Genomic DNA, 22,949 nt, shown 5'->3' with positions numbered 1-22,949 from the left:
TGCTTTTGAATAGCTTTATTTAAAGGTTTTCAAGTACAGTGGCATCACCTGGCAGCACAGTTTGCAATACTTCTGCATGGTAAAACATTGGATGATAACGTAATAAAAGCTACAGTCAGAATGGACCTATTCAAACTCTTCACCATCATACAGGAGACCTAGATCTACAGCAGCCATGACAAGCTAATGCCAGTGGTGTTCTTAGTCAATTTTGATGACTTGCCAAGACATATATGTGCTAAGGTAAGAATTTTTAAACAATTTAGTCTACCATTCAAATGAACTCTAAACAATAAAAAGAGCCTGTTCTACCGTGTTGTCATATTTACTCTGAGCAGAACATGTTCAGTGGTATGACAGCAGTTCCCTTCATTACAGTTGACATTAACAGCTGTACTTGTTTAAAAAAATGACTGGCACTTATAACATCATGTATTACTGCTCAACTGTAGTGATACAAGTGACACTACAAACAGTTCTAAGGCTTAACACCAGCTTTTCATTTTAAAATAAACACTTTTTTGTTTCTTTCATGCTAAACATTATGAGAGTGTTATTAAGAGGAAGGGTCTCCGCCATAGGTTTGAATTTTGTTCCTGATTCTAATCAACTCGAATTACAATATCCTTTTTTTCCCCCCACCCCAAACCCATCACCCACCACCCCACCCCTGCAGTGCCAATGGTTGGGAAATAAATATTTAAAACAACTGCAACCCGAACCACCATTTGCATTCCTTTCCTAGGACCAAGAGTTAGCAAACCAGAGCTGTGCACAATATAACCAGGGGTGGCGATCTGAATGAATCGAATTGAATGATACCTGTTTGTGTTTGGCTTTAAACCACCTTGCATTTACTTTTTGCCTATTATTACTGACTTTTTTTTAAAATACATTACATTTCTTGCATGCGGCAACCAATGTTTAAGCTGAGGTTTCTGACCTGTTTGTAGAGGCTTAGCTTAAAACATTTAGATAGAAGAATAAAGAAAAATAACTTAAAATTATTTTACATGCCGCACAACTTTACCACAAGTCTTTTTTTGCCTAATGGTTTTCCTGTTGGTTCGTTATTTCCATTAGCACCTGACTAAATATCACAAAATGCTTGCAGCCTGCAGGGATAAGTAGTACCTCATCTAGTGGGCACACAAGCCAGTATATGTTAGTGTTACTAGACATGGACCAAAAGCACTGGGATATATATATTCATACAGAGCTCTGCTGATATATTTCTTAAAAAAATTCAGGAACATCAGGACGTGCAATTTGTCTACACACAATAGGTTACAAATTCCTTACCAGTCTCAAAAGCAATAGAAACAAAAGCCTGTTAAAAATTACCATTCATACCGCACTTTTAACATCCACTCAATTACCTCAGGAGCTTTCATTTCCTCTCACTGCTAACTCTGGCTTATGATCAAAAGTTCAAAGAAATTAGAGAGTGGATGTAGCCAAACACACTTGGCATATTTTAGTGTATGTAGCTGGACTCCTACATCAAATATGTTAACAAAGAATGACAACACAATTGGAGGGGAGAGTAGAGGGATGGGGGGGTGGGGTTGGAGAAACAGTAAAAATGACCAAAACCTCTTATTTTTGATCACATGTGTCCCAAAACCAGTCTTTGTATCTCCTCTGTGCTCTCATATTACACACACATTCACCTTCTCACAGGCATACACCATACCCAGACAAGCAAGGTTTACATCAGAGTGAGTTTGTGTATGGACCAACTCTGACAAGTGCTTTAGAATGTCTTCCTGTGGATTGCTCTGGCTCCATCTTCCTCATACTCTTTCTTGGATACCCACATTTTCTTAAATGTGTCAAGCGATGCCAGAATAGAACCTCTGTAAAAATAATCGGATATTCAAAGAGCATAAGACAACAAAAGTATACTTCCCTACTTACTAATTCGCCCTTTAAAATAATATATTTACTTTATATTTTCAAAAACAAAGTGCAGGAATTCTATGCTGCACAAAATCTAGTGCTTGTGTCTCTACCAAAGTCATCAGTCCTTTCCTCACAAAACCCACCCTTGTACCCTCTGCCTTGCAAACTACTACACCCATCTCCAAAGTCTGAGTGTGCTGTCACTTCCCAAATCCATGCCCATCATGCCTGCAACTCCATGTTTGAATCCCTCCAATCAGGTTTCTGTCCCTACCACAGCACTGAAATGGCATTTATCAAAGTGACATGATGTGACAACGATAAACTATCCTGCTTCTTGATCTGTCTGCAGCCTTTGACATGTTTAACCCCACTATCTTCCTCCAATGCCTCTCCACTATCGTCCAGCTGGGTGGGACTGCACTCCCCTGGATCCATTCTTTGCTATCCAGTTGTAGTCAATCACCTGTAATGGTTTCTCTACCACTCCTGTACCATTACATCTAATGTCCCCCAAGGATCTATTCTTGGCCCCCTCCTATTTCACATCTACATGCTCCTCCTCCTCAGTGACATCATCTGAAAACACAATGTCAGATTCCACATGTATACCAATGCTCTATCTCACCACCAGCTTTCCTGATCCTTCCCACCATCTCGCTATTTGTATAACATCCTGTGCTGGATAAGAAGAAATTTCTTTCAATTAACATTAGGAAGACTTAATCCTCATCTTCGGTCCCTGTCATAAACTCCGTTCCCTACCCATAAAATGGCATTATACAGTACTAGATGACAAGATGCATTATATTATAGGTTATTTATAGGTTTGTTGTGATGTGTGGTAAACAAACCACAGCTTGAAGACATGTTTGGAGAATAAGGCTATTATGAAGGAAAAAAATGGGTTGAAGAATCTGCAGACTTCTCTCCAATAAATTAGCCAACAACTATACCAATCACAATAAATACCATAATGTTATAAAAGGATGGAACTAGCAGCCTTCATTTTCAGAAGGCACTACAGTGAAACCCCTACTAACAATAACTCTACTTTGCTAAAGAAAACTGTGCCCTCACCAGGGACATGACCAAACTATATTTTAGAGCCAGAGGAAAGTTGCGGCACAGAAAGGGGCCATTCAACCCATTGTGTCTATGCCGGCCGAAAAATAAAAAAACTTGCCGTCCTTTCTAAACCACCTTCCAGCATCTGGTCTGTAGCCTTGCAAGTTACAGCACTTCAGGTGCAGATCCAGGTACCTTTTAAATGAGTTGTGGGTTTTTGCCTCCACCACCAAACCAGGCAGTGAATTCCAGGCATCCACCACCCTCTGGGTAAAGAGGTTTTTCCTCAGGTCTCCTCTGATCCTTCTACCAATCACCTTAAATCTGTGCCCCCTGATAATTGGCCTCTTCGCCAGGGGAAAACAGGTCTTTACTGTCTATTCTATCTAGGCTCCTCATAATCTTGCACACTCAACTAAGTCACCCCTCAGCCTCTTCTGTTCTAAGGAAAACAACCCTAACCTATCCAATCTTTCCTTATCGCTGCATTTTGCTATGTCACCTCTTAAAGCATAGATACTGTATGTTAAGATCACAAATGAGCACTTACCCTATCCATGTGGAGTATAGCCTCTCTTGAGGAGCAGAGATCTATAATGAAACAGATACACAAATAATAAAATATTACATTCTACATCAAATGTTTACATTTTATCCACAAGGTCTAACCTTTCAGAAAAAGTAATTTAAGCATCAAGCTGCAACAAGTCTTTTAAAGGCCCTTGAACATTTTTGTTTTTAATAATTTTCTGGAAACTATTCTAAAATACAATCTTTGATATAGTATAGGGAACTGATGATTCTAGAGTCCTATATGCATTACATTTTACATTACCCTAGAAATTAAATGTTTAAAACCTTCATTTAAAAGATAACTATGCTTCTAATTTGTTGATGCCTACAACTGGGATTGTTCTGTCTTTCTACTGAGTCTAAAACGAGCACACCTGGGTGTGTGGTCGAGTCCCTGAGCATGAGTTTCTATATGAATAGGGTATATTGTAGTGTAGTGTTTATTTTACTAGATTAATAAACTAGAGAATGCAAGGTCAAATCCCACCTTGGCAGTTAAAAAAAAAAATTATACAGATTAGCCAAGATCCAATTGAACGGTGGGACAAGTTTGAGGAGCTGAACTGCCTAATCATCTTCCCAAGTTCAGGAAGATTTTAAAAAATAGAGGTGAGAATGAACAGATGTGGAGGTATGTGTGTGTGTATGATTGTTGGACATTCTGGAGAGCTGTATGTGGGACATCTTGAGGAGTTAAAGGTTAATAATCAAACTTATCTTGGGAGCAAAGGGCTTTTCAATATGAACAGGGTGGCTTTGAAGTGTCAAGGCAGTAAAGTACTTCTGCTTTTAGTGCTGGAGTGTTGTATAGGAGAAATGCTTGTTAAAGAAAATAAGTAACCAGAATCACATCATATGTGAGTGATTAAGGAATAACTTTAGTAGCTAGGGTAATAAGTATGGGTGAAGGAATCCATTAACTATTGTATGGAAAGATAATGGTTAATAAACCCTATTCTTCAAAGAACAGTTGCATCAGGAATCTTGTTTGAAGGAATAGCTTGGAGTAAACAACTATAGCTGTTTCCATCAGCCGACTGTTTTCAAAGAATTAGATCTTATCCATGATATGTACCTTTGGTGTATGCAAAATATGATGTAGGAAAAATATGAAATAAGGAGCATGGTTTTCAACAGATCTTCAGAGGGTTGGAAAGGTAGAGAAATGGGAAGCTACTCTCTTGTTCTAGATAGGCCACTTACTCAAACCAGACATCAATGAAGTCTGTTCTGTATACTCCATCACCTGGCTTATGTTTACTCGAAGTGTGTAGTGAACCAGAAGGTTGATACTAACATACAGGTGTTGGAACACATAACAATACCTTTATTTTTATATCTTTTGGTGCCAATTTCTTTACTTCACTCAGCAGTCTATCACCAAATCCTGTGGTTAGGAAAAACACAGCAAATTAAAAGCAGTTGACAATGAAGGCAGGGGGAAACTAAAGCACTATATCACGTGCATCAGTCCTCAGTAGATTTTCCAAACAGATGTTGGATTTGCATGGTGACTGTGCCAAATTCAACATGTGTTTTGGAAATTAAACGTTGAAATTCATTTAGATCCAGACCTGTTTCAGATCTCAGCTTGAGTCTTGAATCCATCCATAATCTACTAAACAGGTGGAAGAGATCCAAACATCTAAAAAAATAAAATGGTCACTGCACCAATTTGTTGCAACAAGAAAACTACCCCATTATCGAAAATGTGTCACCGAACCTTAGCTTTGATTTTTAAACAATTGAGATGGAGTTGTTTCATCTGTGCTGGTACAGATTAGTGTTTGTTTTAATACAGGTGCTAATAATCCAAAAGCATTAGTTCAGGCTGTGCTACATGCTCCATAAGATCAGTACTGTTATCTATGTCCTGCCCAAATCCTGATTATCTATGGGAAACTATTTGTTGGTTAGGTAGTAGTTATTAGTTTCAACTGCTGTTGATAGGAAAGAACTTACATTTATATAGCACCTTTCACAACCTCAATGTTCAAAAGCACTTCACAGCCAATCAAGTACATTTTGAAGTGAAGTCATTATTGTAATGTAGGAAGCCTGACAGTTAATTTTGCACACAGTAAGCTCCCACACACAGCAGCGGGATAATAACCAGCTAATCTGTTTTATTAATGTTGGATGAGGGATAAACGTTGTCTGGGACATCAGGGAGAACTCGCCTGCTCTTCTTCAAAATAGTGTCATGGGATCTTTTGCATCCACCTGAGAAAGCAGATGTGGCCTTGGTTTAACATTGCTTCTGAAGGATGGCGCCTCCAACAGTGCTGCACTCCCTCAATATGGCGCTGGAGTGTCAGCCTGGATTATGCGCTCATGTCTCTGGAGCAGAGCTTGAACCCAAAACCTTCTGATTCAGAGTCAAGAGTGCTACCCACTGAGGTACACCTAACACAGGTTACATTAAACACCAGTTCTGTTCATCAGGACCTTTAGCAAGAATGTAAGAGGAGTATACTTATTGGCTGGAAATTGGAAAAGATTTTTACATATGGCTCTCCTTACATTCTGTATCTTTTCAAATCTTGTCAATTTAAGAATAAAACATCAAAGAAAAACTGAAAAGAACATAACATAAATAGAGCTCCTCTGCTGCCCCAGGACAGTTGCTCAATATGCTGCTTGTTTTCCAGCGGAACTTCAATTATTCACCAGTTTTTATTAATAACCTGTGGGTAGGGGTCTTTTCTATTATGGCAGATGATTGCTTCAGAACTAACTAATGTACAGTACTGTACTTTCACAATGTGCCTGGGCTATCTGAGGAAAATTAAAACAGATCTAGAACTCCATTCCCTTGAGCATGATAAAAATGAGTTGTATTTGCTGCTGAGTTTCCCTGACACATCAAGGAAACTGAACAAATGTAATCGATTTTGCACTAAACATTCAAGACACACTCAAACTTGATGAATGAGGGGGATAATATTCAGCCTTCTGATGCCCCATCATGTTGGCGGGTTTGAAGAAGATATCAAGCCTTTAAGAGAAACAATCTTACAGAAAAATTGACATTCCTTTCTTTTAACTCTCAATATGTTGTTGTATGCACTAGGGGGCAATGCACTGCTGTGGAATCATTGCTTCTCAGTAACATGGTGTTGTAAAACCCCTGTTATAGGACAAACTAAATTGCTGCATTAATTCACATAAAGGTTCTAGTGGCACACAGTGGAAGGAATGAGATATCACAACAATTTTAATGGAAGAGAAGGATTTATGCAACAGAGCCACATTTGTCTGATTTAAGTGGCACAGTCTGCTCTTACAGCATTTTCTTTTGTCTGCTACGTTATTGAATGCATCAAAGTCAGTTGATCTTTATCTACGTGCTGAAAAGAGAGGAATAAATGCAAGAAATAAAAAGTGCTCTCTCTGCAATTGTCTAAAAGGCTCAGTACTGCTTTGAAAAAGCTACTCAGAATAAGCATTCCTACTACTCTCCGAGATGCAGGGTCCCTATGAAGGTTAACTCATGTTTCGCACTCTTGTTGGAAGCATTGACAATCTAAATAGAACATTTTCCTCTCCCACGTTGTCCTCTGTTTCCCCCTTCCACCTCTCTGTAGAAAATAAACACTGCCTTCCCTTCAAATGGCTGGACAGATTTTATTAATTTTTAGCCGGGAGGGACTCTTGGGAACTCAGGAAGGGAGGGAGGAGAGGAGAAGGGCCAAGAGGTCAGTAGGCCCCAGCAGGATTTTCTGTCCATTAACTTTAATGGACCAACTGATTAACTTTTTTTCCCCTTTCCATTCCTTTTAGAGTTACTTTGGACTTCTAAAGGTATACTGTTTCCAACAATTGAAGCCCATAAGTGGTAGATTTTCAACTCTGGAATACAGCTCACATTCTTCTATTTTTTTTTTTCATGTTCTATCTGGTTTGCTTACTTCCTATAACTATCAAAACCTTTTCATCGTGATCATAGTGCAATTTTTTTATTTGCATGGTTTCGCTAAAGACATCAGAAATAAGGTTAATCTAATCCGAATAGGGCCAAGATATGAAATTATTGAGTCAATTGATACAGCAGCCAAAGTGCACCAGCCCTCCGCCATAGTTCTCCTGGGTGTAATTAATAGCAGAACAAATCCCTACAGTTAGGTAATAAAATGCAATAATAAAATCTGCAAAGAGAGGTGGTGGGGGATTATGCTGAGTAATTGCTACTTCCTCTTCCTTATTTAATTTTAAAAAGTATTGTCCTAAAGCAACATTTAACCACAACAGAGCATTTTAAAAAGAGAAATGAGCCACGAGGAAAGTCTAGAGAAACTTCAACTCTACGATCTAGACAAAGTGCTGAAAGGAAGATCTCACCGAGATATACAAAATATTAGATGGTATCAATGGATAGGGTAAGCCCACGATATAAATAATACAGCAAATAGGTCAAGACAAGTAATCATTAATAACCTGCACTTATTTAGCGCCTTTAATAAAATGTCTTCGGTATGGGGCAGGGCCAGAACTGAGAAAAAAAAAAGTTAGGGGAAATGCCCAAAACTGAGGTTGAAGAGAACCTCACCTCAACTTATGCTGGTGAGAATACAAATGTTAGGAAGAACCTTTTTACTCAAACTCTAATAAATATTTGGAACAATCTGCTTGGCAGGATTGTAGAGGCAAAAACAGTGAAACTGCAAGATATAATTGGAGAACCAGGATACTAGAGGGATGGGCTTCAATGGGCCGACTAATGTACCCTTTTATACCCTGACTTTTCTTTTGTTAGATGGGAGAAATACATTTGATGGACTTTTCCCAGAGTTACGGGCAGCTGAGGATTTTCAGAAAGCCTTTGATAAGGTACCACACAAAAGACTATTGGGGAAGATTAAAGTGTATAAATTAAGAGAATGATACAGCAATTTTTTCTGATTATCAAAGTAAAAAGATGTCAGCACTGGGGAGTGGAAGACTTCAAGGTCAGGTAAAGTCTCCTATTGTGTACACCATAACCAAATGCACAGTTAACAATCCTTCTCTCCTAATAATGGGGGGAGACTTCCTATGATCACTATCTGGACAATGCTTTAGAATGTTTGTAAGAATAAACTAGAAATAGCAAAGACTATAAACATAGCTGAAAGATTTTCAATGTTGCTATCACATAGCAACCAAAGGAAATTTCTCCCCGGACCTCTCAAACCCCCCAACAGAAAAACATTGCTTATTGTATCACTGTGATATTTCTACATCTTATACCAGCCATCCTTGCAGCCAACTGAATGGAAGTTTGCTCATTTAGACTTGCTTTGGACTGAGTTGTGGATATGTGGAGTTATGTTCACTGGGAATTGGGCTGTGTTTGCCCAGAACCATTACATTTTAATCATGAAGTAAGCAGAAGTAGCCCACTAGACTTGGATGGATCCCAACCCAGGTCCCAAAGGTGGAAGTACAATGTGTCATTAAGTAAGAGACAGTTCAAGATCATTTACTATTTCATTTTAAGTCACATCAGGGAGCCATTTTTTCTGAATTTTAAGATATTTGTAAGTTTTCAATCATCTTTCTACCATGGTATGGAAATAGATGAATAGAAGTTGAGTTGCTTACAATAACATTTTCCTTCTATTTAGGTGTATATCTGCTTTCTTGTTAATTGGTCTTGATAAAAGGTATTTACACATACTCACAAGTAGGTGCGGCATAATAGCTGGAACACTGTGGTAGAAATAACAATGATGCTGTTAGCCCTCACCGTTATTAACTTCCAGTGTCCGCTTACATGCGGTTAAACGTGGAGCTCAAGAAGTTGCTGTATGAATTCCCCTGCTTCTCCAGAAGCTGCACTGCAGCGGTATCTTGAAGAGATACTTGGCTTTGAAACAAATGGAAGGATGTGAACTTGTGCTACTCACTCACTAAATAAGCCAGGAAAAGTTAGGGCTTGCCCATTCAAGTGTAAGTGAATTTTTAAACAGTGTGCTAAAGTCTTAATTACCGCTAGTGGGGAGTCTCATTCCTTCAATTTTTAACTATTGTCGGAAATTTTAAAATGTTAAATTTCTTTTCTCACTTCTTTCTCCTACATCTCTCTCTCAATCACATCTTTCATTCCTTCTCTCTATTTTATTTTCTGTATATGATTTGACATTGAATTTAACTTACATTCTTGGTTTGCACTGTGTGGCTCAGTAAGAATTTTTCAATCTGATTGGTTAAGGAGATACACTGTTGCTAGCCCTATTCACCTGGTCCCAGATCCCCTCTTGCGGGTGTTGTGCTATTTTAGCTCTCTAATAATTGCAAGTTTCACTGCAAAAGCCTACAAAAGAGTCTGTGGGCAAGTGTAAATGTAACGAATGCTTAGCACCATTCATTTGCATCTGACCACAAAAGCCACGCCAATAAAAGAATGAGAGAATAAAATGACAGGTGTATTTTGAATCATGAACGATAGCTCAATTACAACAAAAGACCTTTAAAAAAAGTGAACTGCCATTTCTTATGGAGTGGGGAGAAAGGTGGGTTGGGGGAACTAGTACTTCATCCAGCTCCTTGTCCTCTCTACCAAGATGTTTTTCTTCATATGTCAGCCTAGACAATGACAGCAAGCAAGATGGACTGTGGGTCCATCTCAGTGCAAATCTCAAAAACATTTACAAATGACATATTTTCAGTAGAAATCAGAGGATATTTTCCCCATCACTTTGCAAACACACTGATGTCAATCATAGAAACTCTTACAGCTCTGGCAGAGATCAGCTAGTTCAGCATTGACAGGAATTGAACCTACCATCTGCCTGGGTAATATAAGTAAATTCCACCTTTACCATATGATCCTTCACTGCAGGTCATTTTCAGAGTTTTGACTTTTCCAAAAAAAAAATGTCCTTATCATATTCACTTTGAACTGAATTTAAATTTATTTTACCAATGATAATTTTTTTCTAGAATATTTTAAACATTCTTTGACTCCCAAACTTGAATATAGAAAAGAACAAACAGCTTAAAGCACTTGTCTGATATTTGTTTATCTGCTAGATTAGCAAAGGTAAAATAAGTTGATTAACATGGATGTTAAAATATCAGACAAATGCAATGAGTTTTCTTCCTTTACCACTGTCAGCAGGATTTACAGGCCTATATTAAGTTGTCTAATTCAAATTCCCGCTATGATGAATGTACCTGTTATATGTCAGGAAGATATAATAATTTCCATAATTTTGTTGGAATTTATTGTAAAATAGATTAATAGTGGGGGTGGGGGTGTGTGTCTGTGTGAGAGACACTTAATTGAATTAGAGGCAGCTAGTCTGGGTGCTTTGACATAAGAGAAGAAATTGGGTTTGAAATGTTAATTAGGTAAACATGGGGAAGTTTTAGAATGTGAAGTGTAAATGGAACATCTGCATTTTTAAACAAACTATAGTAGCTTGAATTCAAAAGAGGGAGTGAAATATTACACCTAGGAAGAAGTTAAGAAACAGTATGTTTATTTTTCCCAAAGATTACTGGTAAAATTGGTACTTTTTTATTGGGATTTTTATTATTAGAGAGGTAAAAGTTCAAAGAAATAGCGAAACAATAGGAATTTGCATTCAAAGGGGATAATATGTATAAAGGAGAGAAGGCTGTGTGTAAGGGAAGGCAGTTTTTAAGATCCAACAAGTGTGAAAAGCCTTTATGTACCAAACTGCTGCCTCCAGGGACTGAAGTTAAGAGAACTCATTTTGAATCCGACTGTTCAGGGTATCGTTTACTTTGCCTGGTCTTTTAAAATCTGTGTGTCTTACTGTTGCCTTAACAAAAAAGTGTAACTGGGAGTTAGATTGATTAGGGGCTTTAGAAATCACCATATTAGTAATTTGTAGATCTATGTATGTATTTACAATAGTTTCTCTTATTAATAAATGTTTAATTTAATTTTATAAAAACCTACTAAGACTCAGTGGTCTTATTACTGAATTCAAAGCCCACATCTCAAAACAAACAAATTGAAAATTAGTTGTGATAGTTATTTCAAGTTTCCTTCTGAGATTTGAACAGCTCAGCATTTACCATCTGCTGTGTCATAACATATATTGCATGTTTGGATCAATGCAGTGTGAACTTTTCACCATGTCAATGCCAAACATTGTTGATATGGTCTGCCATTAGTAGTGAGAACAGCTGAAAATCAGTGGCCATGCACCTGCAGCTAACAGGCTGTACCGAGGGGACCTTTTAAAATGTAAGCTTAAAAAACATTCAGGCTGTCTAACATATTTACATTTCAACTGATAAAAATGGCATGAAGAGATTGTCAGTTGTTATCATAATTATAACTATCATCTGCAGTCACTGAGCAGCAAGATCTCTTGTGTGTATATATATATATATATATTTAACTGCAACTGTAGGACTCTGTTTGCTCCCAATTAACATAGAGGACAATGGGTGTTAAGGAAGGAAACAATTAACTCACAAGGAGTTCAATTGGTAATTATCAGTTAACTAGCTAAGTACCAATTTGAATGTATAAAAGAGAAAACAGCTAGACAAGTGCTCTGTAGAGTTTTATGGACCAAAAGTAAACTCTGTTGGAAGAAGCCAGTCTTCGTCTTTATCTTTATTTCTAGCAGGTATTGTGACTTTATCAGTGGGCAGTATGACAGTGAGGGTTCCCACCAGCACTGTAGTTTTCCATGTGCCCTGACTTTATGCAGTACTACTGGGACAAGGATGAACACATCGATGGAACTAAAAGGAATCGATCACGAAATATAGGGAGTTCTGAATATAGTTGTCACACCTGAGCGTCACTTTTTTTTTAAGACTGGCCACCTCCCAAAATCCGGGTACTATGAAGTGTACCATGAAATTCTCTGGTTGTGATTTGTCACATGGTGCGCTCCTGACTTTATGTATGCTGTTGTGTATTTTCAGGTAGGCTGCTGAGGTAGCCTGCCTCCTAACAGTAATCCTCAGAGCAAGGGAAGGGGAAACAGCAATAAATCCCAACTCCACCAACATACCACACCCAACTGAGTCATAAGTGGAGGCTCGGACACAACGAAGCAAGTCTTCTGAGGGCCATGAGTAGCACCCAACCATATCACTGTGTTGTTATGAACTGTTGTTTGTTAACTAGGACTTATCCCAGAGTTATGGACAGCCTAGGATTTTTTTAAATATAGCAATTAAATAGTAGATCCTCATTAACAGCTTCTATAAGCCTTCTATTTATGCAGTCCTAGCTAGGTACTAGGTATTTAACTGCAGCTGGGTGGAGGCTTTGTCTTCCTGTAGAAAAGAACAAGGTCCCTGTTCAGCACTTCCACACAGTCACATGGCTGAGATCAAGAACTTGATGAAGAGGAATTGGACTTGCTTCCAGTGTTATGTGAGTGCTGCAATGCCCTAGTGCTACGAAACTGTGCTACCACTATTTATACAGAATAGAAACGCATTGTGCTTTCTGAAAAAAATGTTGTTGAACACAGAACATGAAGCCTGCAAATGATGGTGAGAGGCTGCAGCATTTTAACAGAGGGGGGGGGGGGTAGTAATCAATACAGATTACCTTGTACAATCATACATGTATGACAGGGCCAATCTTAGCTTGCAAGTCCCATATGGTTCAGTTGATACATTAAACTGATACCTTTGAATAAAGTTGATCCTCCCGACAGCACAATGTTAGAGAAAAGCGTTCGCCTCAGATCCATGTCAGATTTCTGGATTGCAAAGACTAAGACTTCATGGATTCCTTCGCACTCCTCACCAATCAGATCAGGTCGAAAGAGCAGCTCTGGTGCACGGAACCGTGCAGGGCCGATCTGCAAAGAGCAAAGAAATACAGCTGTAAATGTTCTTGGCTTTCACAGGACACCAATCAGGAAAGGAATACACATGAAGCCAGATCAAGCATTTCTTTAGACATTCAATCTGGCCAGAATGCTGTTATTTATGTCACTATTTAACATATTTGAAACATGAATGCACTCAGAACTGATTGTGTTGGTAGAAGCACATTCGTTGTTCACATCTGGCAACATCAGGGACATGCAAACTATGGCCATCATGCCCTGGTAATCTGGCCACAGGCACTACGCAACTCCGTTTTGTTGCACTTATATCTCTTAATCGTCTGCGTGTCTAATTTGAATTTAATGGACCTGGGAGTTTGGAATGGACTGTTGCTTCTGTGATTGATAAATCCTAAATCAGAACTCTCAGATCAGCATCAGCAGTTTGAGTATAGTTGTAACATAATGGGAACATGGATTTAAACTTCATATTTGGCCTTCATTCATCTATGGAGCCAAGGAAGATAAAAAGCTTGGACACTGCTTTTTTTTAAATTCATTCATGCGATGTGGACGTCGCTGGCTTATTGCCCAGCATTTATAGCCCATCCCTAATTACTTGTTCCCTGAATGGGGGAGGGGGAGGGGGTGGAAACCACGTTGCTGGGGATCTGGAGTCACATGTAGGCCAGACCAAGTAAGGACGGCAGATTTCCTTCCCTAAGGGCAGGATCTTCCGGTCAGTGAGAGGGGGCAGGGCCCACTCGCCGACACATAAAATGACGCAGGATGATGTCAGGTGGAACTCCCGACGTCACCCCGCGTCATTTCCATTTTCAGGTCGGTGGGGGGGGCGCAGCCGAGTCAGCTGCGCGCCCGCCGACACCTCAACGGTCTATTGAGGCCATTGAGAAACTAATTATCATTAATGGACCCGCCCATCCAACCTTAAGATTGGCGGGCAGGCTAGGAGCCCTGGCTGGCTTCAGAAAAAACATGAAACCTCATCCACGGGCGGGATGAGGTTTCATGAGGGTATTTAAATTTTTAATAAAGGTTTCAATAAAAGTTATGGACATGTCCCTAATCACATGTCACATGAGGGGACATGTCAGGGAAATTTTTCTATCATTTGTATAACAATTTTAAATTCAGAGCCGATTCGGCAGCACTTAGCCTCAGGGAGATCAATGCGCACTTTCGGCTGAGGGAATCCCCCCTCCGCCTTGCCTGCACAGGGAGCGTATCGTGCTCCCTGGCGGACGTCACGTTGGGCGGGCCTTAATTGGCCCGCCCACGTAAAATGGCGGTGGGCCCAATTGGGGGCGTCAATCAGCAGCACGCCCGCCCACGCCTGCACGTCCCCCCTCAACGGGGGGACAATTTTTCCCTAAAGGACATTAGCAAACCAGATGGGTTTTTATGATAATCGGCAATGGTTTTGCAGTCAGACTTTTAATTCCAGATTTTTTTTAATGGGTTCAAATCCCAGTCCCCAAAGCATTACCCTGGGTCTCTGGATTACTAGTCCAGTTATAATACCACTATGCCACCGACTCCCCATGTTTTCAAGGTTCTATGATATGGTGTGTGCAATGACCTGAAGGAGTATGAAGTCTAATGCTCCAACAGTTATGTGTGTATGTATGTGTGTGTAAAAATAACTGATTTAGTGATGAGAAAGGACAATCAGTTGTCAATCATGCTGGGCATTCAAAATTACCTTGGGAATAAAGAGAAAAAAAGACCTATTAGAGGATCCACTAATCTAAAATAGAGAATGACTGAGTGCTTTTTGGAGTCATTATTAGGTAATTTGTTTTTATCAATTTTTTTAAAATCAAGCTTATGACTTTTGAGGGCTGCTCTTCTTACTCAGGATGCTACTTTTGTTACCTGCACATAAGATTGCCAGTAAATGAATCCAGTTTCCCAGTTTTAACTATATTTTCTGGAAACTCAATTTATATGTTAATCAAGCTGTGTAAAGAAATCATTCCTGACCTCAGTCTTAAATCACCCTTTAACAACCTTGAACCTATGCCTGCTTGTTTTGCTAGCTCGACATATCCAGAATTATTGCTCCAAATTCACTTTTTCAACGCACCTCTATAATTTTCCCTGGCAGTTGTCTTTTTCCCAATTTTTTCCCCAGCTTATCAAATCATTCTTCATTGTTTTTTTCCTTTGACACTGGGGATTGGTTCATTGTTCCTCTGCACTGTCTGAGGCCTGGATGCCTTCACATCATTGATAGGTTTGAGTGTTAAGGGGATCAAGTGGTAAAGTGGAGTTGACTTCGAAGATCAGCCATGATCTTACTGAATTGCAGAGCAGGCTACACAGATGTATGACCTACTCCTCAAATTTCTAATGTTCTTATATCCTAACACAAATCTGTTTCTTCTTTGGCACAGTGGGTAGAGGAAGGGAGGAAACCATCAACATTTTCTGTGGTGTTGCCATGATTACAAACAGTATTATGTCACTAAATTCTTCCACTTCCAAAGGGCCAAGGAAAAAAAAAAATCACTTAATAAAGAATGCCTGATGGTCACAAGATCATATCATACGGATGAGGAAGGCCACTCACCTCATCCTAGCTCACCTAGCCAAAATAAAGTCCCCCATCATTGCTTCCAACTGTTCTTAAATTATTCAAGGGTTTCTGCCTCCATTATCCTAACAGGAAATCCATGATTCTGCCTTTTGCCAGCCTGAACCTGTGCTGTCCTTGTCCATCTGTTATGATTTAACTTGAGCAACCCAGCATTAGCGGCCATGCATGATTTGAGGTTGGTGCCTTACTTCAATTGTGCTTCCATCAGGCAGGATGTACTGGGCTTTCTCAGTCTCCAGAGTTTCGTCTTTTTGTGGATTTATTGACAGATAACAGGCACGCTGTGGAACACAAAGACAAATTGCCAGGTTATTTCCCAGAAAGGCAGAATGAACATTAAAAATTAAAATAATTTTAAACTTTTGGTTCTCAAAGAGGACAATTACAGTGAGACATTCTTTAACATGATAATTGAATTCAGGACTCTCCTTAAAGGCAACCAATTGGTAAAACCAGGAGGCCATTAGGCTGACCTTTCTGGATTGGCAGTGTCACACTACTTTTAACCAAACATTCACCTTTTTTTAAATTCAATCAAGGGAAGCATTTATTGCCCATCGCTATACAACTGAGGGGCTTGTTAGGCCATTTCAGAGAGCTGTTAATAAACAACTACATTGCTGTGGGTCTGGAGTCACATATAGGCTAGACCAGATAAGGACATCAGTGAACCAGTTAAGTATTTACCACTATCCAGTAGATTTATGCTCAGCACCAATCAGCTTTCCATTCCAGTTTTATTTAGTTAACTGAGTTTATATTCCACAGCTGGCATGTGGAATTTGAACTCATGTCTCCAGATCATTGGTTCAGGCTTCTGGATTACTAGTCCAGTAACTAACCACTATGCTACCATACCCCCTGAGGTCAAAGTCATAGGGCAGAATTTTACCGACCCCATTGGGTGACAGACTAGAAGGCAGGGAAAGGGTGGGTAAAATGACAAGAAGCTGCGACAGGACAGTTCCTGATGCAATCCTGCTACAGGGCTATTTAACCAGCGGCAGGACTGGAAATGTAGTGACTGCCAACGGGTTGGAGGGCAGCTAACTTAAATAATTAAGGGACATTCAATGGGTTATTTTAAGGGGCTGCTGGCATATAGCCAGCAATGTATCTGCCCCCAGATTGCCCATCTGTAAGGAAATGGGCTCTCTGCGGCTTCCCAGGTGGGTGCCACTGAAGTCAGAGGCTCCATGACCCAAAGATGGAGACCCCGGTAGCACCGACGCTGCCAGTGAAGGGTTTACATCTCCGATCACTGGGGCATGACTGCTGGCCCTGGCAGAGAGAAAAAATAGAGGTGCCTCAAAATAGAGGTGCCCTCTCATTCTCCTTGCAACCTCAGCAGCGGCCAGATCTCCCTGCTGCTGAAGCTACAGAGCAGCCAGGCTGTGTGGAAGAGCCAGCCCGCTGCCCTTAATTGGACAGTGGGTCGAGTGATGGCCAATTAAGATGTCAACTCTGGGAAGATTGCTGCTGTGGTCCCGCTGTCTGTCTATGCAGAATTGGGACATGCATATGGCACCAACATTGGGACTTACCCCCTAGCGAGAAAATCCCAGACATCATTTGTTATTATTTCCTACATGGTGTGCAAAAAACTACATTTTTAATTTTAATAAATGAAGATAATCTTTGTCATGATTAAGGTAAATGGAAGGCACATTTTTTTTTTACATCACAAAATGGCAACATATTCCCTCCACTTTAAACAAATTAGCAGTAATACTATATCAATTTATGTAAAATAAAAATATAAAATTCTACCTCCTTGATTGTTTTCACAATCTCAAATTCTGATGATGTATGAAAATCATATCCTTCCTTTCTAAGGAACAGACGTAAATAGCGAGATACATCACGTCCTGCAATGTCAATCCTCATGATGGAATGTGGCATTGCAAACCCTTCATAGATAGGAACTGCATGTGTGACTCCATCGCCTGAATCTAATACCACGCCCGTAGTTCTACCTGTGGCATACCTTCAGAAAAGCAGAGAAAAGAAAGCCATTGGAAAGCAAACCAAGTGTGTTAATATTTGAATAATCAAAAGACATTCTGCCAGCTCGAATAAGCAGATGAAACACATTTGCTCTCACAAACTTTTATTAAAATTTCTCCTTTTTTCAGGTCCTTCATTAAACATAATCTGAGCTGTAAGAGCACCTCTCTACCTATCCCCCTCTTGGGTTACCGCTTAGAGACAGTTGGGAACACAGGATGTCATATCATAGTCATTGCAGCATAGAAGGAGGCCATTTGGCCCATCATGCCCATACTGGCTCTCTGTAAAACAATCCAGTCAGTCCCACTCCCTTACTTAATCCCCATATCCCTGGAAGTTTATTTCCTTCTAGTGTCCATCCAATCTCCTTTTGAAATCATAGATCGTCTTCACTTTTCACCAATCTCACAGGCAGCGAGTCCCAGGTCATAGCCATTCACTGTGGTAAGAAAGTTCTTATTCACATCCCCCTGCCTCTTTTGTTCAAAACCTTAAATCTGACATGATTTCTGAACTGATCTTCATCCTAATGGGAAGTCTCGTGTTCTCTTGGTAGCATTTTTCTGACCAAATGAAGAGCGAAAGGCCCAGTGCTGGAGAATAGCAGCTTGGTTCAGTCGGTGGCACTCTTGCTTGCGCAAGAAAAATTGCAGCTTCAAGTCTTAAGAGGGCTTCAACATATAATCTAGTTGACAATCCAGTGCAGAATGGAAGTTATGTCAACCTCTGAGGTCCCAACTCTCTCTGGTGGATGATAAAAGCTCGAACGGGTTGTTGCAACCTGGCATCCTGGAAGGATGAGATAAATTGGGCTGAAAAACCTTCTTCCTCTGCCCCTACCTTGTCGTGACTTTGTTGTGGAAGAAACTAAGTGCATAAGGTAGTATTTTAGTTTTCTGTAACACCAGGTACCTGGGAAAGGTTGCACCACCTTAATACACAAAATTAGTTGAGCTTGACGAACAATCATCTGAGCAACACAAATTACTCTTTGCTCCATTTGAAGGGTAATCTGAAAATGTATATTTCAAATCAATCAAATTTAAAACTTAATTGCAAGCTCAAACAGGTTCTAAACTTTAAAAAACATGCAATGTGGTTATGTCAAGAAAAGACCTGGAGTATACAAACCAGGAAGGGCCCAGGCCCAATTTCCAGCCTGTGTTGAGTCAGATGATCTCAGCTGAAGTTGCAAAAAGGATGATATCATTGGTTGGAAGAGGAGAGAAATTATTAAACCTGCCGGCAACCCCACCTCTGAACATAATCCAGCAATCTCTTCTGGAATAGCACTTGGCTGTGACACTATCTGCGATCAAAAGGCCTGCCAAAATTTATTGTCAAGACTCACATAAATAATAGTAGCCATCTGAGCCACTACCTGTGGGTGACCTGTATTCATATAACAGTACACAGTGAGTCAATGCTTTCAGAAGTAAAGGGGAAAAATTGGCAAGAATGAGAGAATAAAAGTCTGGAGAGAAATAAAATCTATGTGATCCAAATCAGATTAGATGTCTCTGTTAATGTGTTCAGGATGCCTCCTAGAGACTTGGGGAATCCCTGGTTGCAACTGCCAACAGAACCAAACTAAACACCAATTATTCTTAGTAAGTATGGGGTTCCCTCCCTCTCAAATAAATTAAAGTTTGCTTGTTGTCTACGAGAAAGCAGAATAACGTTTTAGTCACTGCTTAGTCACTCGTATCTTATTGAAAAAGACTAAAGTAATGGGAAGCAAAAATAAAGGAAAAGATCCTTTAGATTGATGATACGACAGGCAAAGAAAGAGCTCAAAAAGTTATACTTCAATGATTCGTGCATTTCTGAATATGAAATACTAACAGACTAAGTACTGCCTGCATTGAGATGAACAAAGCAGGGACATTGAACGTCTCGAAGAAAACCTCAGCAGCACGTTCACGGTTTTTCCTTGGATTCAAGGGAGCTTCTGTGAGGAGTACAGGATGCTGGGAAAGAGACAACAGAAAATATATATCATTGTCTTTTCAATTACCAAAGTAGCTTCTCACATGCTGTATAAATGTAGTATGACTCAAATTACCAAAACAACGTTGTTCAATGATTCGATTAAAAAGTTGCATTAATTTTTAACAAAGCTCCTGTAATCCAATTTTCTTTCTAAAGGCAATTTACTTAATTGGAAAAAATCCCACCCAACAAATGACTAACCATAATCTTGCTGGCAAAATAAAGTTCATGTGTTATAGTTCATAGGGCAAGAGAAACTATGGCTGACCATGTAGCTTTTTAAGGCATTTAACAATTACAAAAGAAAACTACGGCGCTGTGACTGAACAGGAAGTATGACTAATTACTGCCAAGCAGAAAATTACACTGCAGGTAGGAGTATATTATTCGCTGGTTATGAACAATGGATACTTCAGAGTAGGTTTAACAAAACAGTGAATGATTACCACCACTGAAATAGCATTCCATTTTAGCCAATTATTAAAAAAAGAGAAAGATTAATTAACATTCGTCTTCCAACATGCTGAATGTCTTATGAAACCAGTGTTCCAAATCAAAGTTGAAGCAGCTTTTATTACTGTGAACAGACTAATTGCAGGATTTCTAAACATTCTTTCTTTGAGTTACAGCTGCTGTGGTACCCTCCAATGACAAACAGAAAAATGAACACTATTTATAGGTGAAAGTTTTTTTGAACTGGGGAAAAGTATACAGTGGGGTAGGTACTAGGACCATGATTTTCTTGATATACTAATATACACTATACTAATGATCTAGACTTGGGTGTGCAGGGCACAATTTCAAAATCTGTAGATGTCACAAAACATGAAAGTATCGTGAACTGAGAGGAGGATAATAATTGACTTCACGAGGACACAGACAAGCTGGTGGAATGAGCAGACAGGTGGCAGATGAAATTTAATGCAGAGAAATGTGAAGTGATACATTTTGATAAGAAGAATGAGGAGAGGCAATACAAAATAAAGAATGCAAGTCTAAAAGGGATGGAGCAGCAGAGGTACCTGCGGATATATGTACAGAAATCACTGGAGATGACGGGGCAGGTTGAAAAAATGACGAATAAGATATACGGCATTCTGCACTTTCTACAAAGAGGCACAGAGAAAAGCAAGGAAGTGATGCTGAATTTTTATAATAAGAACACTAGTGAGACCACATCTGGAGTACTGTGCACAGTATTGGTCACCTTATTTAAGGAAGGATGTAAATGTGTTCAAAGCAGTTCAGGGAAGGTTTAGCAAACTAGTACCTGGAATGGGTGGGCTGTCTTATGAGGAAAGGTTGGACAGGCTAGGCTTGTATCCGCTGGAGTTTAGAATAGTAAGAGGCGATTTGATTGAAACATATACGATCCTGAGGGGTCTTGACACGGTGGATGTGGGAGAAGATTCTTTTATGGGAGAATCTAGAACTAGGGGTCACTGTCTAAAAATAAGGAGTTCCCATTTAAAATGGAAATGAGGCAAAAAAAATTTCTGTCAGAGGGTTGCGAGTCTTTGGAACTCTCTTCCCGAAAAGGCAGTGGAAGCAGAGTCTTTGAATATTTTTAAGGCAGAGGTGGATAGATGCTTGGTAAGCAAAGGGGGATAAGGTATCGGGAGTAGGCAGGATACAGGTCTGAGGTTACTATCAGATCAGCCATGATCTTATTAAGTGGCAGAGCAGGCTTGAGGGGCCAAATGGCCTATTCCTGCTCCTTGTTCATATGTTTGTAACACTGGTTTAACCTCAACTCAAGTGTCATGTCCAATACTTTAAGGAGGATCTGAAGGCATTAGAGAGGGTGCAGAAAAGATATACGAGAAAGGTTCCAGGGGTGAGGGAGTTCAGTTATGTGGATAGATTGGAGAAGCTGGGGCTGTTCTCTTTAGAGAATAGAAGGTTGAGAGGAGATTTGATAGAGCAGTACAAAATCATGAAGAGTCTGGACAAGGAAGATAGGGAGAAACTGTTCCCTTTGGTAGAAGGGTCAAGAACCTGGAGACACTGATTTAAGGTGAATGGCAAAAAAAACCAACGGTGACATGAGGAAAACGTTTTACGCAGTGTGTAATCAAGATTTGCAATGCACTGCCTAAGAGAGATTCTAGTTGCAATAATTTTGCACACGAAATAAATCTCTGGAAATATACAATGGCGTGACTCAAAATCTAGTTTTAATAAATAACCAAATGTACGTCGATGAACCACCGTGCAGCTCTTGACAAGGGGCCAGCCAAAGGACATGTTATACGCTAACAGTTTATAAAAGGAAAACTTGGTTTAATGAAAAATAAAAGGCACGTTAACTACCAGCCTTTTCATAGTAACATTAATGAATCCTTGGAAGCAGATCACCTTCCTGTTCAACCAAGAGACCAAGGATAAAAAAACAAAGGGACTGTATTCAGTAAAGAATAGGGACATACTGTAATCCATTATAATCTAATTTCTCCTTGGCCAGCATATAACACTCAATCAGGCGAGGGTGCACCTGATGTGATCGAGCGTAAAATGATGTGCGATGACGTTGGGTGATTGTCCCGTTGTCATCTCGCACTCACGCGTGGGAGTTGGCAGCGTGCCCACCAACAATTAAAAAGGTCTATTAAGTTATAATTGAAAGAAACTTTTCGCTGCCCGTTCAACCTTACGGTTGGTGGGCAAGTGAAAAGGCCAAGCAGTCTTTGCATTTTTTAGGAAACCTCATCCACGAGTGGGATGAGGTTTCCAACAGCAAATAAAAATAAAACAAAAATTTGAACATGTCACTTGGGGGGACATGTTTTATAACATTTAAAAAATCTTTTTTTTAATGTGCAAACCTCCTCATCTCCCTGAGGTAGCTCTGTGAAAGGGAAATTTTCGAGCACGCAGCCCCAAACTTGCACTCTTGCCATCCTCCCCGCCCACCCCCCACCCCCCACCCCCACCCCCCCCACCCCCCACCCACCCCACCCCCCCCACCCCCCACCCCCCCCCACCCCACCACCACACACAGGCAGCTCTGCCACACCTTT

General features: G+C 39.9%; 1 protein-coding gene across 1 annotated transcript in view; it reads right to left on the bottom strand.

Annotated features, from left to right (window-relative positions):
* Positions 1 to 22,949, bottom strand: part of LOC144694566 (alpha-centractin) — a 58,524-nt gene continuing 35,575 nt past the window's right edge. The window contains exons 5-11 of the mRNA XM_078565135.1: positions 19,783 to 19,907; positions 17,698 to 17,914; positions 16,116 to 16,208; positions 13,163 to 13,337; positions 4,872 to 4,933; positions 3,524 to 3,564; positions 1 to 1,859 (exon numbers count right to left, since the gene is read on the bottom strand). Coding sequence (XP_078421261.1) covers positions 1,757 to 1,859; positions 3,524 to 3,564; positions 4,872 to 4,933; positions 13,163 to 13,337; positions 16,116 to 16,208; positions 17,698 to 17,914; positions 19,783 to 19,907 — 816 coding nt within the window. The 3' untranslated portion in view covers positions 1 to 1,756. The remainder of the gene's footprint in view (positions 1,860 to 3,523; positions 3,565 to 4,871; positions 4,934 to 13,162; positions 13,338 to 16,115; positions 16,209 to 17,697; positions 17,915 to 19,782; positions 19,908 to 22,949) is intronic.

This window comes from Cetorhinus maximus, chromosome 20, assembly GCF_964194155.1.
Source record: "Cetorhinus maximus chromosome 20, sCetMax3.hap1.1, whole genome shotgun sequence".
NCBI classification, from domain to species: Eukaryota; Metazoa; Chordata; class Chondrichthyes; order Lamniformes; family Cetorhinidae; genus Cetorhinus; species Cetorhinus maximus.
Note: the sequence above shows the minus strand (reverse complement) of the source record. Positions and strands in the feature narration are given on the sequence as shown.